The 18,748-nt window shown below is 45.6% G+C and overlaps 2 protein-coding genes across 2 annotated transcripts; one reads left to right on the top strand and one right to left on the bottom strand.

Annotated features, from left to right (window-relative positions):
* Nucleotides 1-1,599: 1,599 nt before the first annotated feature.
* LOC129843508 (DNA-binding protein inhibitor ID-4-like) lies at nt 1,600-9,315 on the bottom strand. The gene is made up of 3 exons (XM_055912268.1): nt 8,620-9,315; nt 5,825-5,875; nt 1,600-2,312 (listed from the first exon to the last, which is right to left on the bottom strand). Exons 1-2 carry the CDS (start codon nt 8,986-8,988, stop codon nt 5,855-5,857), a joined length of 390 nt encoding a protein of 129 aa, XP_055768243.1. The 5' UTR covers nt 8,989-9,315; the 3' UTR covers nt 1,600-2,312; nt 5,825-5,854.
* LOC129843509 (variable charge X-linked protein 3B-like) lies at nt 9,076-18,747 on the top strand. The gene is made up of 3 exons (XM_055912269.1): nt 9,076-9,090; nt 15,013-15,231; nt 17,756-18,747. The coding sequence occupies exons 1-3, from the start codon at nt 9,076-9,078 to the stop codon at nt 17,939-17,941; spliced, it is 420 nt and encodes a 139-aa protein (XP_055768244.1). The 3' UTR covers nt 17,942-18,747.
* Nucleotide 18,748: the final 1 nt, after the last annotated feature.

Raw genomic sequence — 18,748 nt, 5'->3', positions numbered from 1 at the left:
ATTGAAATACAACAATATATTGAAATACAACAATATGTTGAAATACAACGATACGTTGAAATATAACAATACGTTGAAATATAACAACAATACATTGAAATATAACAACAATACATTGAAATATAACAACAATACATTGAAATATAACAACAATACATTGAAATATAACAACAATATATTGAAATATAACAACAATATATTGAAATATAACAACAATATATTGAAATATAACAACAATACATTGAAATACAACAATATATTGAAATACAACGATACGTTGAAATATAACAATACGTTGAAATATAACAACAATACGTTGAAATATAACAACAATACATTGAAATATAACAACAATACATTGAAATATAACAACAATACGTTGAAATATAACAATATATTGAAATATAACAACAATACATTGAAATATAACAACAATATTTTGAAATATAACAACAATACGTTGAAATATAACAACAATACGTTGAAATATAACAACAATACGTTGAAATACAACAATATATTGAAATACAACGATACGTTGAAATATAACAATACGTTGAAATATAACAACAATACATTGAAATATAACAACAATACATTGAAATATAACAATACATTGAAATATAACAACAATACGTTGAAATATAACAACAATACGTTGAAATATAACAACAATACGTTGAAATATAACAATACATTGAAATATAACAACAATATTGAAATATAACAACAATACATTGAAATATAACAACAATACATTGAAATATAACAATACATTGAAATATAACAATACATTGAAATATAACAATACATTGAAATATAACAACAATACGTTGAAATATAACAACAATACGTTGAAATATAACAACAATACGTTGAAATATAACAACAATACATTGAAATATAACAATACATTGAAATATAACAACAATATATTGAAATATATTGAAATATAACAACAATATATTGAAATATAACAACAATATATTGAAATATAACAACAATATATTGAAATATATTGAAATATAACAACAATATATTGAAATATAACAACAATACATTGAAATATAACAACAATACGTTGAAATATTGAAATATATTGAAATATAACAACAATATATTGAAATATAACAATATATTGAAATATAACAATACATTGAAATACAACAATACGTTGAAATATAACAACAATACGTTGAAATATAACAATACATTGAAATATAACAATACATTGAAATATAACAACAATATATTGAAATATAACAACAATATATTGAAATATAACAATATATTGAAATATAACAATACATTGAAATATAACAACAATACGTTGAAATATAACAATACATTGAAATATAACAACAATACGTTGAAATATAACAACAATACATTGAAATATAACAACAATACGTTGAAATATAACAACAATACGTTGAAATGTAACAACAATACATTGAAATATAACAACAATACATTGAAATATAACAACAATACATTGAAATATAACAACAATACGTTGAAATATAACAATACATTGAAATATAACAACAATACATTGAAATATAACAATACGTTGAAATATAACACTGCAAAATGAACTGCTGTGGAGAGTTTATTAACGTAACATCTTGAAGTATTAATATTTAATCCACTTCAAAGTCCAAAAACACATTATTTACACGTCAAAAGGTTTTAATAAAAATATCTTATAATTACAATAGTCTATTTGAGCGTAACAGACATTTTCTTCCACCTTTGAGCATCTGTTTCTACAATCTGAAATGTCTCCAGTCATTTGTTCCTCTTTACAATATGAAACATGTTTATCTCAGGGGGGGGAAAAACCTTGTTCAACACAAAAATCATCTATTCTAAACAATAGATGTCCAAACATGTACAATTATTTTCCAATTTAGTAAAAGTTCCACACTTTTGGTTTTAGTTATTTTAATTTTATAAACTAGTATTTGTTGTTCAACGAGCTCTAGTTTCTAGCAAGACCTCACAACAAGGGATTCTTCTTCCACCCGTTTAGATTGTAATAGTATTTGACATAAAAAGTTAAGTTATGGGCCAGTTGAACACAGCTTTAGTTTGTTTTTAATAAACGTGTTATAAATAGGGTTTTATTTGCCCGTAGCAGGTTCTTCAGCGGAGGAGGGGGGGGGGTCCCCCCCTGTGTGATAAAGCTTCGTGTTGCTGGCTGAGATTCCCTGGCTGGAGGCTGAGGCTGAGCTGGGTGTGGACTGGAGCAGCTCTCCCCTGCTCTCTGCTCTCAGCTCTGCTCTGTGCACCGAAACCGCTCTGCACACCTGTGGACAGAATGAATAGAGGGGGTGTGTGAACGGTCCGCTCCAGACTGACTGGCGCCGCCGACACAACACAGGGCTTCATCAACAAGCCAAAAACAAACGGACCGGCTCAGACAACTAACTTCCAGTATACCACAAACACAGCTGCCTGTCAGCCTGCCTGCCTGCCTGCCTGCCTGCCTGTCTGCCTGTCAGCCTGCCTGTCTGTCTGTCTGCCTGCCTGTCAGCCTGCCTGTCAGCCTGCCTGCCTGTCTGTCTGCCTGCCTGTCAGCCTGCCTGTCTGTCTGTCTGTCTGTCTGTCTGCCTGCCTGTCAATCTGCCTGCCTGTCTGTCTGCCTGCCTGTCTGTCTGCCTGTCTGTCTGTCTACCTACCTGTCTGCCTGTCTGCCTGCCTGCCTGCCTGCCTGCCTGCCTGCCTGTCTGCCTGCCTGTCAGCCTGTCTGTCTGTCTGTCTGCCTGCCTGTCAGCCTGTCTGCCTGTCAGCCTGCCTGTCAGCCTGCCTGCCTGTCTGTCTGTCTGCCTGCCTGTCTGTCTGTCTGTCTGTCTGCCTGTCTGTCTGTCTGTCTGTCTGTCTGTCTGCCTACCTGCCTGCCTGCCTGTCTGTCTGTCTACCTACCTACCTACCTACCTACCTGTCTGTCTGTCTGTCTGTCTGTCTGTCTGTCTGTCTGTCGACCTACCTACCTACCTACCTACCTGCCTGTCTGTCTGTCTGTCTGCCTGCCTGCCTGCCTGCCTGCCTACCTACCTACCTGTCTGTCTGTCTGTCTGTCTGTCTGTCTGTGTCTCAGAGCCTTACAGCTAACCTAACCAGGCTCTGCTTCTCATTTACAGGCATATGACCTTTAACCCTCTGCTTGGAACGTTGCTACACAAGAGGACAGTTATTGTGCAACACACAGCTGGCTCCTGTTGTCAATAATCAGGTTCCTCAATGACACTCTGTCTACTGTCTACTGCTACTGCAAGTCACAGTTTAATAGCTGAAATCACAGCAACAACGCTAGTGCTACTCACAATAACAATAATACTGCTATTATTTCTACTACTACTACTCATAATAACAATAACAACAATAATACTACTACTACTACTCATAATAATAATACTGCTACTACTACTACTCATAATAACAATAACAACAATAATACTACTACTACTACTCATAATAATAACAATAATAATAATAATACTACTACTGCTAGTACTACTCATAGTAATAATACTGCTAGTACTACTCTAATACTAATACTGCTAGTACTACTCATAATAAGAATAGTAATAATAATACTACTCATAATAATACTAATAATACTGCTAGTACTGCCCATAATAGTAATAATGCAAGTACCACTCATAATAATACTAATGGTACTACCCATAATAATAATACTGCTAGTACTACCCATAATAATATTAATAATAATATTGTTAATACTACTCATAATAATTACAATGCTGGTACCACTCATAATAATAATACTACTCATAATAATAATAATAATACTCATAATAATACTAATAACACTGATGGTACTACTCGTAATAATAATACCGCTAGTACTACTCATAATAATAATAATATTACTCATACTACTACTACTAATAATGCTAGTACTACTCATAACAATAATAATAGTAATAATACCCGTAATAATACTAATAATACAGCGAGTACTACTCATGGTAATACCACTAATAATAATACCACCTATAACAATACTAGTAATACTGCTAGCACGACTCATAATAATACTACAAATAATAATACTGCTCATAATAATAATAATAATACTGCTAGTACTACTCATAATACTAATACTGCCAGTACTACTCATACTGCTAGTACTACTCATACTAATAATACTGCTAGTACTACTCATAATACTAATACTGCCAGTACTACTCATACTGCTAGTACTACTCATACTAATAATACTGCTAGTACTACTCATAATACTAATACTGCCAGTACTACTCATACTGCTAGTACTACTCATACTAATAATACTGCTAGTACCACTCATAATAATAATACTGCTAGTACCACTCATAATAATAATACTGCTAGTACTACTCATAATAATAATACTGCTAGTACCACTCATACTAATAATACTGCTAGTACTACTCATACTAATACTGCTAGTACCACTCATACTAATAATACTGCTAGTACTACTCATACTAATAATACTGCTAGTACCACTCATACTAATAATACTGCTAGTACTACTCATACTAATACTACTACTACTACTCATAATAATAATACTGCTACTACTACTACTCATAATAACAATAACAACAATAATACTACTACTACTACTCATAATAATAACAATAATAATAATACTACTACTGCTAGTACTACTCATAATAATAATACTGCTAGTACTACTCTAATACTAATACTGCTAGTACTACTCATAATAAGAATAGTAATAATAATACTACTCATAATAATACTAATAATACTGCTAGTACTGCCCATAATAGTAATAATGCAAGTACTACTCATAATAATACTAATGGTACTACCCATAATAATAATACTGCTAGTACTACCCATAATAATATTAATAATAATATTGTTAATACTACTCATAATAATTACAATGCTGGTACCACTCATAATAATAATACTACTCATAATAATAATAATAATACTCATAATAATACTAATAACACTGATGGTACTACTCGTAATAATAATACCGCTAGTACTACTCATAATAATAATAATATTACTCATACTACTACTACTAATAATGCTAGTACTACTCATAACAATAATAATAGTAATAATACTCGTAATAATACTAATAATACAGCGAGTACTACTCATGGTAATACCACTAATAATAATACCACCTATAACAATACTAGTAATACTGCTAGCACGACTCATAATAATACTACAAATAATAATACTGCTCGTAATAATACTAATAATACTGCTAATACTACTCGTAATAATAATACTGCTAGTACTACTCATAATACTAATACTGCCAGTACTACTCATACTGCTAGTACTACTCATACTAATAATACTGCTAGTACTACTCATACTAATAATACTGCTAGTACTACTCATAATAATAATACTGCTAGTACTACTCACAATAATAATACTGCTAGTACTACTCATAATACTAATACTGCCAGTACTACTCATACTGCTAGTACTACTCATACTAATAATACTGCTAGTACTACTCATACTAATAATACTGCTAGTACTACTCATAATAATAATACTGCTAGTACTACTCATAATAATAATACTGCTAGTACCACTCATAATAATAATACTGCTAGTACTACTCATAATAATAATACTGCTAGTACCACTCATACTAATAATACTGCTAGTACTACTCATACTAATAATACTGCTAGTACTACTCATAATAATACTAATCCGGGTGAATTGAAGGTCTATTTCATTGAAGAGAACACAAACATTGTGAAGCAGATTTAAACCAGAATAATAGGATCCTACTCACCATTTCTCAGCGACACAAAACGGAGTCCTCCTATTGGCCTGTTGACATCCTCTGAAATAAGGGGAAAGAGAATGAATACTACCCTGCAGTCTATGAGTCAGGTAAGGTGACACAAACCACGAGCTATACAGAGAATGAATACTACCCTGCAGTCTATGAGTCAGGTAAGGTGACACAAACCACGAGCTATACAGAGAATGAATACTACCCTGCAGTCTATGAGTCAGGTAAGGGGACACAAACCACGAGCTATACAGAGAATGAACCAGGTGACATGTTGACTCCATGACAGGACCCTTCACCACAACTTATCGTCTGATCTGAGAGCATCACAGCAGGACCACAACACATCCTCTGATCTGAGAGCATCACAGCAGGAACCACAACACAGGACCTGAAGCACAACACAACTTAACATCTGATCTGAGAGCATCACAGCAGGAACCACAACACAACTTAACAACTGACCTGAGAGCATCACAGCAGGACCACAACACAACTTAACAACTGACCTGAGAGCATCACAGCAGGACCACAACACAGGACCCTTCACCACAACACAACTTAACAACTGATCTGAGAGCATCACAGCAGGACCACAACACAGGACCCTTCACCACAACACAACTTAACAACTGACCTGAGAGCATCACAGCAGGACCACAACACAACTTAACAACTGACCTGAGAGCATCACAGCAGGACCACAACACATCCTCTGATCTGAGAGCATCACAGCAGGAACCACAACACAACTTATCGTCTGATCTGAGAGCATCACAGCAGGAACCACAACACAACTTATCATCTGATCTGAGAGCATCACAGCAGGAACCACAACACAACTTATCATCTGATCTGAGAGCATCACAGCAGGAACCACAACACAACTTATCATCTGATCTGAGAGCATCACAGCAGGACCACAACACAACTTATCATCTGATCTGAGAGCATCACAGCAGGAACCACAACACAACTTATCATCTGATCTGAGAGCATCACAGCAGGAACCACAACACAACTTATCATCTGACCTGAGAGCATCACAGCAGGACCACAACACAGGACCCTTCACCACAACACAACTTATCGTCTGACCTGAGAGCATCACAGCAGGGCCACAACTTATCGTCTGATCTGAGAGCATCACAGCAGGAACCACAACACAACTTATCCTCTGATCTGAGAGCATCACAGCAGGAACCACAACATAGGACCCTTCACCACAACACAACTTAACATCTGATCTGAGAGCATCACAGCAGGAACCACAACACAACTTATCCTCTGATCTGAGAGCATCACAGCAGGAACCACAACATAGGACCCTTCACCACAACTTAACATCTGATCTGAGAGCATCACAGCAGGACCACAACACAACTTATCGTCTGATCTGAGAGCATCACAGCAGGACCACAACACAGGACCTGAAGCACAACACAACTTATCATCTGACCTGAGAGCATCACAGCAGGAACCACAACACAACTTAACATCTGATCTGAGAGCATCACAGCAGGAACCACAACACAACTTAACATCTGATCTGAGAGCATCACAGCAGGAACCACAACACAACTTAACATCTGATCTGAGAGCATCACAGCAGGACCACAACACAGGACCCTTCACCACAACACAACTTAACAACTGATCTGAGAGCATCACAGCAGGACCACAACACATCCTCTGATCTGAGAGCATCACAGCAGGAACCACAACACAACTTAACATCTGATCTGAGAGCATCACAGCAGGAACCACAACACAACTTAACATCTGATCTGAGAGCATCACAGCAGGACCCACAACACAACTTATCGTCTGATCTGAGAGCATCACAGCAGGAACCACAACACAACTTAACATCTGATCTGAGAGCATCACAGCAGGACCCACAACACAACTTATCGTTTGATCTGAGAGCATCACAGCAGGAACCACAACACAACTTAACATCTGATCTGAGAGCATCACAGCATACCTCAACACAACTTAACATCTGATCTGAGAGCATCACAGCAGGAACCACAACAGACTACAGACTCCTTCACCTCAAGCACAGGGGTCCTGTCTTTCACATGCAACAACCACTGCCACTAGAAATGATGTATTATGCCTTTCAATAAAATGTGTCTCTGTCAATACGATGTGCCAATAAAATGTGTCTCTGTCAATACGATGTCTCAATAAAATGTGTCTCTGTCAATACGATGTTTCAATAAAATGTGTCTCTGTCAATACGATGTGTCAATAAAATGTGTCTCCGTCAATACGATGTGTCAATAAAATGTGTCTCCGTCAATACGATGTTTCAATAAAATGTGTCTCTGCCAATACGATGTCTCAATAAAATGTGTCTCTGCCAATACGATGTCTCAATAAAATGTGTCTCTGTCAATACGATGTTTCAATAAAATGTGTCTCTGTCAATACGATGTCTCAATAAAATGTGTCTCTGTCAATACGATGTTTCAATAAAATGTGTCTCTGTCAATACGATGTGTCAATAACATGTGTCTCTGTCAATACGATGTGTCAATCAAATGTGTCTCTGTCAATACGATGTTTCCCACAACAACATAAACAAGGCCATTCGTTATTCTACAATACGTCTCCTGACTTCAAAAGGACAACGCCACTGATCCACGCCACCCAATCTATATATAGTCTTCTCGACCATCCCACTGGGCACACACTGGTTGAACCAACGTTGTTTCCACGTCATTTCATTGTTGAACCAACGTGGAAGAGACGTTGAATTGACGTCTTGTGCCATCGCTTCTTACCTGGTGGTCTGTGTTGAGAACCGTTAGTGGTGTCCGGTTAGAGGCGGGGTGCGGCGGGCATGTCCCGGTCTGTTGTTTCAGGAGAGAAGGGTGCGTCTCTAGCGCTAGCTGCAGGTCCAGGATGTAATCTATGACGTGCTGAAGGATCTCCACTTTGCTGACTTTCTTATGCCGCGGTATGGTGGGTACGAGGCGCTTCAGGCGACTGTAACAGTGGTTCATATCGTCCTGCGGACACAGCTGCTCTTCTTCCTGCAACCGAGACCGGGCGATGTTCAGGCTGTGATCCGAGAGGTAGTGTAACGAAAGCTCGTCGCCGCCGCTGCTTGAGGTATCCTTCTGGAAGCGGACGGAAGTAGTAGCCTTCATTTCGGTAATAACGCACCCGGTACGGCGGGGTAGAGAGAAAACAATCACTTGGTACCAAATACCGGAGATTATGTGTCGGCGATAAAGATGGCTATGAGCGACGTAAAAGCCAAACTACCAAAAGAAAACGGTCGACGAAAATACTTCAAAAGTAGTAGATTTTATTCTGTCAACATCCCGTGGACCAGTCGGTTCTACTTCACCAAGCACAGCGTGAAGAATGAATAGATTCCGTTCACTTATATGGGAAGGGGAGGCGCCGGCGCGCTGCTGGTTGACAGTACGGGAGAGAAACCGGTCAATCACGAGCCGCCCGGTGCCCATGATGGAACAACACCACCCTATAGAAATGCGTGCCTGCCTCTGCGCTGCGGAGGGTGACGCCTGTCGAAGGTTTGTGTGTGTGTGTGTGTGTGTGTGTGTGTGTGTGTGTGTGTGTGTGTGTGTGTGTGTGTGTGTGTGCGTGCGCGTGCGTGCGTGCGTGCGTGCCTGCCTGCGTGCGTATGTGTGTGTGCGTGCGTGCGTGCCTGCCTGCCTGCCTGCCTGCGTATGTGTGTGTGTGTGTGTGGTCGATATATAACATCTAATCAGTAAGGAGTCCGGAGCATATGAAATGCAATAATTCTATGTAAACTGATTATCATCCTTCAATTAAAACATATATTAATACTTTATATATCTTGTACATGAAATCAACGGGTTTTTTTTCATACACAAAATACAACAGGGAGTAAAAGGTGAAATGCTTCTAGCCAGCTACCTCTCAACAGTGCAGTGAAATGCTTCTAGCCAGCTACCTCTCAACAGTGCAGTAAAATGCTTCTATCCAGCTACCTCTCAACAGTGCAGTGAAATGCTTCTAGCCAGCTACCTCTCAACAGTGCAGTGAAATGCTTCAAGCCAGCTACCTCTCAACAGTGCAGTGAAATGCTCCTAGCCAGCTACCTCTCAACAGTGCAGTGAAATGCTCCTAGCCAGCTACCTCTCAACAGTGCAGTGAAATGCTTCCTGCCAGCTACCTCTCAACAGTGCAGTGAAATGCTTCCTGCCAGCTACCTCTCAACAGTGCAGTGAAATGCTTCTAGCCAGCTACCTCTCAACAGTGCAGTGAAATGCTTCTAGCCAGCTACCTCTCAACAGTGCAGTGAAATGCTTCCTGCCAGCTACCTCTCAACAGTGCAGTGAAATGCTCCTAGCCAGCTACCTCTCAACAGTGCAGTGAAAATGCTTCCTGCCAGCTACCTCTCAACAGTTGCATTGGAATCCTTCTAGCCAGCTACCTCTCAACAGTGCAGTGAAATGCTTCTAGCCAGCTACCTCTCAACAGTGCAGTGAAATGCTCCTAGCCAGCTGCCTTTCAACAGTGCAGTGAAATGCTTCTATCCAGCTACCTCTCAACAGTGCAGTGAAATGCTTCTAGCCAGCTACCTCTCAACAGTGCAGTGATATGCTCCTAGCCAGCTACCTCTCAACAGTGCAGTGAAATGCTTCTAGCCAGCTACCTCTCACCAGTGCAGTGAAATGCTTCTAGCCAGCTACCTCTCAACAGTGCAGTGAAATGCTTCTAACCAGCTACCTCTCAACAGTGCAGTGAAATGCTTCTAGCCAGCTACCTCTCAACAGTGCAGTGAAATGCTTCTAGCCAGCTACCTCTCAACAGTGCAGTGAAATGCTTCTAGCCAGCTACCTCTCAACAGTGCAGTGAAATGCTTCTAGCCAGCTACCTCTCAACAGTGCAGTGAAATGCTTCTATCCAGCTACCTCTCAACAGTGCAGTGAAATGCTTCTAGCCAGCTACCTCTCAACAGTGCAGTGAAATGCTTCTCCCTCTCAACAGTGCAGTGAAATGCTTCTAGCCAGCTACCTCTCACCAGTGCAGTGAAATGCTTCTAGCCAGCTACCTCTCAACAGTGCAGTGAAATGCTTCTATCCAGCTACCTCTCAACAGTGCAGTGAAATGCTTCTAGCCAGCTACCTCTCAACAGTGCAGTGAAATGCTTCTAGCCAGCTACCTCTCACCAGTGCAGTGAAATGTTTCTATCCAGCTACCTCTCAACAGTGCAGTGAAATGCTTCTAGCCAGCTACCTCTCAACAGTGCAGTGAAATGCTTCTAGCCAGCTACCTCTCAACAGTGCAGTGAAATGCTTCTAGCCAGCTACCTCTCACCAGTGCAGTGAAATGTTTCTATCCAGCTACCTCTCAACAGTGCAGTGAAATGCTTCTAGCCAGCTACCTCTCACCAGTGCAGTGAAATGTTTCTAGCCAGCTACCTCTCAACAGTGCAGTGAAATGCTTCTAGCCAGCTACCTCTCAACAGTGCAGTGAAATGCTTCTAGCCAGCTGCCTCTCAACAGTGCAGTGAAATGCTCCCAGCCAGCTACCTCTCAAGAGTGCAGTGAAATGCTTCTAGCCAGCTACCTCTCAACAGTGCAGTGAAATGCTTCTAGCCAGCTACCTCTCAACAGTGTAGTGAAATGTTTCTAGCCAGCTACCTCTCACCAGTGCAGTGAAATGCTTCTATCCAGCTACCTCTCAACAGTGCAGTGAAATGCTTCAAGCCAGCTACCTCTCAACAGTGCAGTGAAATGCTTCTAGCCAGCTACCTCTCAACAGTGCAGTGAAATGCTTCTAGCCAGCTGCCTCTCAACAGTGCAGTGAAATGCTCCTAGCCAGCTACCTCTCAACAGTGCAGTGAAATGCTTCTAGACAGCTACCTCTCAACAGTGCAGTGAAATGCTTTTAGACATTTTTAGAATAAATTAGCATGACTTCTGGCCTGCATGCCTTCAAAACCGACCACTAGGGGGCAGAAGTGGGACCAACCAAGTCATTATTATTGGAGTCACAAGCAAGTCACAAAGTCCAGGTCTCAAGTAGAACAGGTGGAGACCCAGGTAGAACAGGTGGAGACCTAGGTAGAACAGGTGGAGACCCAGGTAGAACAGGTGGAGACCCAGGTAGAACAGGTCGAGTCCCAGGTAGAACAGGTGGAGACCCAGGTAGAACAGGTCGAGACCCAAGTAGAACAGGTCGAGACCCAGGTAGAACAGGTGGAGACCCAGGTAGAACAGGTCGAGACCCAGGTAGAACAGGTGGAGACCCAGGTAGAACAGGTGGAGACCCAGGTAGAACAGGTCGAGTCCCAGGTAGAACAGGTGGAGACCCAGGTAGAACAGGTCGAGACCCAAGTAGAACAGGTCGAGACCCAGGTAGAACAGGTGGAGACCCAGGTAGAACAGGTCGAGACCCAGGTAGAACAGGTGGAGTCCCAGGTAGAACAGGTCGAGACCCAGGTAGAACGGGTCGAGTCCCAGGTAGAACAGGTGGAGACCCAGGTAGAACAGGTGGAGACCCAGGTAGAACAGGTCGAGTCCCAGGTAGAACAGGTGGAGACCCAGGTAGAACAGGTCGAGACCCAAGTAGAACAGGTCGAGACCCAGGTAGAACAGGTGGAGACCCAGGTAGAACAGGTCGAGACCCAGGTAGAACAGGTCGAGACCCAAGTAGAACAGGTCGAGATCCAGGTAGAACAGGTGGAGTCCCAGGTAGAACAGGTCGAGACCCAGGTAGAACAGGTCGAGACCCAGGTAGAACAGGTGGAGACCCAGGTAGAACAGGTCGAGACCCAGGTAGAACAGGTCGAGACCCAAGTAGAACAGGTCGAGACCCAGGTAGAACAGGTGGAGACCCAGGTAGAACAGGTGGAGACCCAGGTAGAACAGGTGGAGACCCAGGTAGAACAGGTGGAGACCCAGGTAGAACGGGTGGAGTCCCAGGTAGAACAGGTGGAGACCCAGGTAGAACAGGTCGAGTCCCAGGTAGAACAGGTGGAGACCCAGGTAGAACAGGTGGAGACCCAGGTAGAACAGGTGGAGACCCAGGTAGAACAGGTGGAGACCCAGGTAGAACAGGTGGAGTCCTAGGTAGAACAGGTCGAGACCCAGGTAGAACAGGTCGAGACACAGGTAGAACAGGTGGAGGCCCAGGTAGAACAGGTGGAGACCCAGGTAGAACAGGTCGAGTCCCAGGTAGAACAGGTCGAGACCCAGGTAGAACAGGTGGAGTCCCAGGTAGAACAGGTCGAGACCCAGGTAGAACAGGTCGAGTCACAGGTAGAACAGGTGGAGACCCAAGTAGAACAGGTCGAGACCCAAGTAGAACAGGTCGAGACCCAGGTAGAACAGGTGGAGACCCAGGTAGAACAGGTGGAGACCCAGGTAGAACAGGTCGAGACCCAAGAGGAACAGGTCGAGATCCAGGTAGAAAAGGTCGAGAACCAGGTAGAAGAGGTGGAGACCCAGTTAGAACAGGTGGAGACCCAGGTAGAACAGGTGGAGACCCAGGTAGAACAGGTCGAGACCCAAGTAGAACAGGTCGAGATCCAGGTAGAACAGGTGGAGTCCCAGGTAGAACAGGTGGAGACCCAGGTAGAACAGGTCGAGTCACAGGTAGAACAGGTGGAGACCCAGGTAGAACAGGTGGAGACCCAGGTAGAACAGGTCGAGACCGAGGTAGAACAGGTCGAGACCCAGGTAGAAGAGGTGGAGACCCAGTTAGAACAGGTGGAGACCCAGGTAGAACAGGTGGAGACCCAGGTAGAACAGGTCGAGACCCAAGTAGAACAGGTCGAGATCCAGGTAGAACAGGTGGAGTCCCAGGTAGAACAGGTGGAGACCCAGGTAGAACAGGTCGAGTCCCAGGTAGAACAGGTCGAGACCCAGGTAGAACAGGTCGAGACCCAAGTAGAACAGGTCGAGATCCAGGTAGAACAGGTGGAGTCCCAGGTAGAACAGGTCGAGACCCAGGTAGAACAGGTAGAGACCCAGGTAGAACAGGTGGAGACCCAGGTAGAACAGGTCGAGACCCAGGTAGAACAGGTCGAGACCCAAGTAGAACAGGTCGAGACCCAGGTAGAACAGGTGGAGACCCAGGTAGAACAGGTGGAGACCCAGGTAGAACAGGTGGAGACCCAGGTAGAACAGGTGGAGACCCAGGTAGAACAGGTCGAGTCCCAGGTAGAACAGGTCGAGACCCAGGTAGAACAGGTGGAGTCCCAGGTAGAACAGGTCGAGACCCAGGTAGAACAGGTCGAGTCACAGGTAGAACAGGTGGAGACCCAGGTAGAACAGGTGGAGACCCAGGTAGAACAGGTCGAGACCGAGGTAGAACAGGTCGAGACCCAGGTAGAATAGGTGGAGACCCAGTTAGAACAGGTCGAGACCCAGGTAGAACAGGTGGAGACCCAGGTAGAACAGGTCGAGACCCAAGTAGAACAGGTCGAGATCCAGGTAGAACAGGTGGAGTCCCAGGTAGAACAGGTGGAGACCCAGGTAGAACAGGTGGAGTCCCAGGTAGAACAGGTCGAGACCCAGGTAGAACAGGTCGAGACCCAAGTAGAACAGGTCGAGATCCAGGTAGAACAGGAGGAGTCCCAGGTAGAACAGGTCGAGACCCAGGTAGAACAGGTAGAGACCCAGGTAGAACAGGTGGAGACCCAGGTAGAACAGGTCGAGACCCAGGTAGAACAGGTCGAGACCCAAGTAGAACAGGTCGAGACCCAGGTAGAACAGGTGGAGACCCAGGTAGAACAGGTGGAGTCCCAGGTAGAACAGGTCGAGACCCAGGTAGAACAGGTCGAGACACAGGTAGAACAGGTGGAGACCCAGGTAGAACAGGTGGAGACCCAGGTAGAACAGGTCGAGTCCCAGGTAGAACAGGTCGAGACCCAGGTAGAACAGGTGGTGTCCCAGGTAGAACAGGTCGAAACCCAGGTAGAACAGGTCGAGACCCAGGTAGAACAGGTCGAGACACAGGTAGAACAGGTGGAGACCCAGGTAGAACAGGTGGAGACCCAGGTAGAACAGGTCGAGTCCCAGGTAGAACAGGTGGAGTCCCAGGTAGAACAGGTCGAGACCCAGGTAGAACAGGTGGAGTCCCAGGTAGAACAGGTCGAGACCCAGGTAGAACAGGTCGAGTCACAGGTAGAACAGGTGGAGACCCAGGTAGAACAGGTGGAGACCCAGGTAGAACAGGTCGAGACCGAGGTAGAACAGGTCCAGACCCAGGTAGAAGAGGTGGAGACCCAGTTAGAACAGGTGGAGACCCAGGTAGAACAGGTGGAGACCCAGGTAGAACAGGTCGAGACCCAAGTAGAACAGGTAGAGATCCAGGTAGAACAGGTGGAGTCCCAGGTAGAACAGGTGGAGACCCAGGTAGAACAGGTGGAGTCCCAGGTAGATCAGGCCGAGACCCAGGTAGAACAGGTCGAGACCCAAGTAGAACAGGTCGAGACCCAGGTAGAACGGGTAGAGACCCAGGTAGAACAGGTGGAGACCCAGGTAGAACAGGTCGAGACCCAGGTAGAACAGGTCGAGACCCAAGTAGAACAGGTCGAGACCCAGGTAGAACAGGTGGAGACCCAGGTAGAACAGGTGGAGACCCAGGTAGAACAGGTGGAGACCCAGGTAGAACAGGTGGAGACCCAGGTAGAACAGGTCGAGTCCCAGGTAGAACAGGTCGAGACCCTGGTAGAACAGGTGGAGTCCCAGGTAGAACAGGTCGAGACCCAGGTAGAACAGGTCGAGTCACAGGTAGAACAGGTGGAGACCCAGGTAGAACAGGTGGAGACCCAGGTAGAACAGGTCGAGACCGAGGTAGAACAGATCGAGACCCAGGTAGAATAGGTGGAGACCCAGTTAGAACAGGTGGAGACCCAGGTAGAACAGGTGGAGACCCAGGTAGAACAGGTCGAGACCCAAGTAGAACAGGTCGAGATCCAGGTAGAACAGGTGGAGTCCCAGGTAGAACAGGTGGAGACCCAGGTAGAACAGGTGGAGTCCCAGGTAGAACAGGTCGAGACCCAGGTAGAACAGCTCGAGACCCAAGTAGAACAGGTGGAGATCCAGGTAGAACAGGTGGTGTCCCAGGTAGAATAGGTCGAGACCCAGGTAGAACAGGTAGAGACCCAGGTAGAACAGGTGGAGACCCAGGTAGAACAGGTCGAGACCCAGGTAGAACAGGTCGAGACCCAAGTAGAACAGGTCGAGACCCAGGTAGAACAGGTGGAGACCCAGGTAGAACAGGTGGAGTCCCAGGTAGAACAGGTCGAGACCCAGGTAGAACAGGTCGAGACACAGGTAGAACAGGTGGAGACCCAGGTGGAACAGGTGGAGACCCAGGTAGAACAGGTCGAGTCCCAGGTAGAACAGGTCGAGACCCAGGTAGAACAGGTGGAGTCCCAGGTAGAACAGGTCGAGACCCAGGTAGAACAGGTCGAGTCACAGGTAGAACAGGTGGAGACCCAGGTAGAACAGGTGGAGACCCAGGTAGAACAGGTCGAGACCGAGGTAGAACAGGTCGAGACCCAGGTAGAATAGGTGGAGACCCAGTTAGAACAGGTGGAGACCCAGTTAGAACAGGTCGAGACCCAGGTAGAACAGGTGGAGACCCAGGTAGAACAGGTCGAGTCCCAGGTAGAACAGGTGGAGACCCAGGTAGAACAGGTGGAGACCCAGGTAGAACAGGTGGAGACCCAGGTAGAACAGGTGGAGACCCAGGTAGAACAGGTGGAGACCCAGGTAGAACAGGTGGAGACCCAGGTAGAACAGGTCGAGTCCCAGGTAGAACAGGTGGAGTCCCAGGCAGAACAGGTGGAGACCCAGGTAGAACAGGTGGAGACCCAGGTAGAACAGGTGGAGACCCAGGTAGAACAGGTGGAGACCCAGGTAGAACAGGTGGAGACCCAGGAAGAACAGGTGGAGACCCAGGTAGAACAGGTGGAGACCCAGGTAGAACAGGTGGAGACCCAGGTAGAACAGGTGGAGTCCCAGGTAGAACAGGTCGAGACCCAGGTAGAACAGGTGGAGTCCCAGGTAGAACAGCTCGAGACCCAGGTAGAACAGCTCGAGACCCAGGTAGAACAGGTGGAGACCCAGGTAGAACAGGTGGAGACCCAGGTAGAACAGGTGGAGACCCAGGTAGAACAGGTCGAGTCCCAGGTAGAACAGGTGGAGTCCCAGGAAGAACAGGTGGAGACCCAGGTAGAACAGGTGGAGACCCAGGTAGAACAGGTGGAGACCCAGGTAGAACAGGTGGAGACCCAGGTAGAACAGGTGGAGTCCCAGGTAGAACAGGTGGAGACCCAGGTATAACAGGTGGAGACCCAGGTAGAACAGGTGGAGACCCAGGTAGAACAGGTTCGAGACCCAGGTAGAACAGGTGGAGACCCTGGTAGAACAGGTGGAGTCCCAGGTAGAACAGGTCGAGACCCAGGTAGAACAGGTGGAGTCCCAGGTAGAACAGGTGGAGACCCAGGTAGAACAGGTGGAGTCCCAGGTAGAACAGGTCGAGACCCAGGTAGAACAGGTGGAGACCCAGGTAGAACAGGTGGAGACCCAGGTAGAACAGGTGGAGACCCAGGTAGAACAGGTGGAGTCCCAGGTAGAACAGGTGGAGACCCAGGTAGAACAGGTGGAGACCCAGGTAGAACAGGTGGAGTCCCAGGTAGATCAGGCCGAGACCCAGGTAGAACAGGTCGAGACCCAAGTAGAACAGGTCGAGACCCAGGTAGAACGGGTAGAGACCCAGGTAGAACAGGTGGAGACCCAGGTAGAACAGGTCGAGACCCAGGTAGAACAGGTCGAGACCCAAGTACAACAGGTCGAGACCCAGGTAGAACAGGTGGAGACCCAGGTAGAACAGGTGGAGACCCAGGTAGAACAGGTGGAGACCCAGGTAGAACAGGTGGAGACCCAGGTAGAACAGGTCGAGTCCCAGGTAGAACAGGTCGAGACCCTGGTAGAACAGGTGGAGTCCCAGGTAGAACAGGTCGAGACCCAGGTAGAACAGGTCGAGTCACAGGTAGAACAGGTGGAGACCCAGGTAGAACAGGTGGAGACCCAGGTAGAACAGGTCGAGACCGAGGTAGAACAGATCGAGACCCAGGTAGAATAGGTGGAGACCCAGTTAGAACAGGTGGAGACCCAGGTAGAACAGGTGGAGACCCAGGTAGAACAGGTCGAGACCCAAGTAGAACAGGTCGAGATCCAGGTAGAACAGGTGGAGTCCCAGGTAGAACAGGTGGAGACCCAGGTAGAACAGGTGGAGTCCCAGGTAGAACAGGTCGAGACCCAGGTAGAACAGCTCGAGACCCAAGTAGAACAGGTGGAGATCCAGGTAGAACAGGTGGTGTCCCAGGTAGAATAGGTCGAGACCCAGGTAGAACAGGTAGAGACCCAGGTAGAACAGGTGGAGACCCAGGTAGAACAGGTCGAGACCCAGGTAGAACAGGTCGAGACCCAAGTAGAACAGGTCGAGACCCAGGTAGAACAGGTGGAGACCCAGGTAGAACAGGTGGAGTCCCAGGTAGAACAGGTCGAGACCCAGGTAGAACAGGTCGAGACACAGGTAGAACAGGTGGAGACCCAGGTGGAACAGGTGGAGACCCAGGTAGAACAGGTCGAGTCCCAGGTAGAACAGGTCGAGACCCAGGTAGAACAGGTGGAGTCCCAGGTAGAACAGGTCGAGACCCAGGTAGAACAGGTCGAGTCACAGGTAGAACAGGTGGAGACCCAGGTAGAACAGGTGGAGACCCAGGTAGAACAGGTCGAGACCGAGGTAGAACAGGTCGAGACCCAGGTAGAATAGGTGGAGACCCAGTTAGAACAGGTGGAGACCCAGTTAGAACAGGTCGAGACCCAGGTAGAACAGGTGGAGACCCAGGTAGAACAGGTCGAGTCCCAGGTAGAACAGGTGGAGACC

This window comes from Salvelinus fontinalis, unplaced genomic scaffold (assembly GCF_029448725.1).
Source record: "Salvelinus fontinalis isolate EN_2023a unplaced genomic scaffold, ASM2944872v1 scaffold_0150, whole genome shotgun sequence".
Lineage (NCBI taxonomy): Eukaryota > Metazoa > Chordata > Actinopteri > Salmoniformes > Salmonidae > Salvelinus > Salvelinus fontinalis.
The sequence above is the reverse complement of the archived record's forward strand: the minus strand, read 5'-3'. Positions and strand labels throughout refer to the sequence as shown.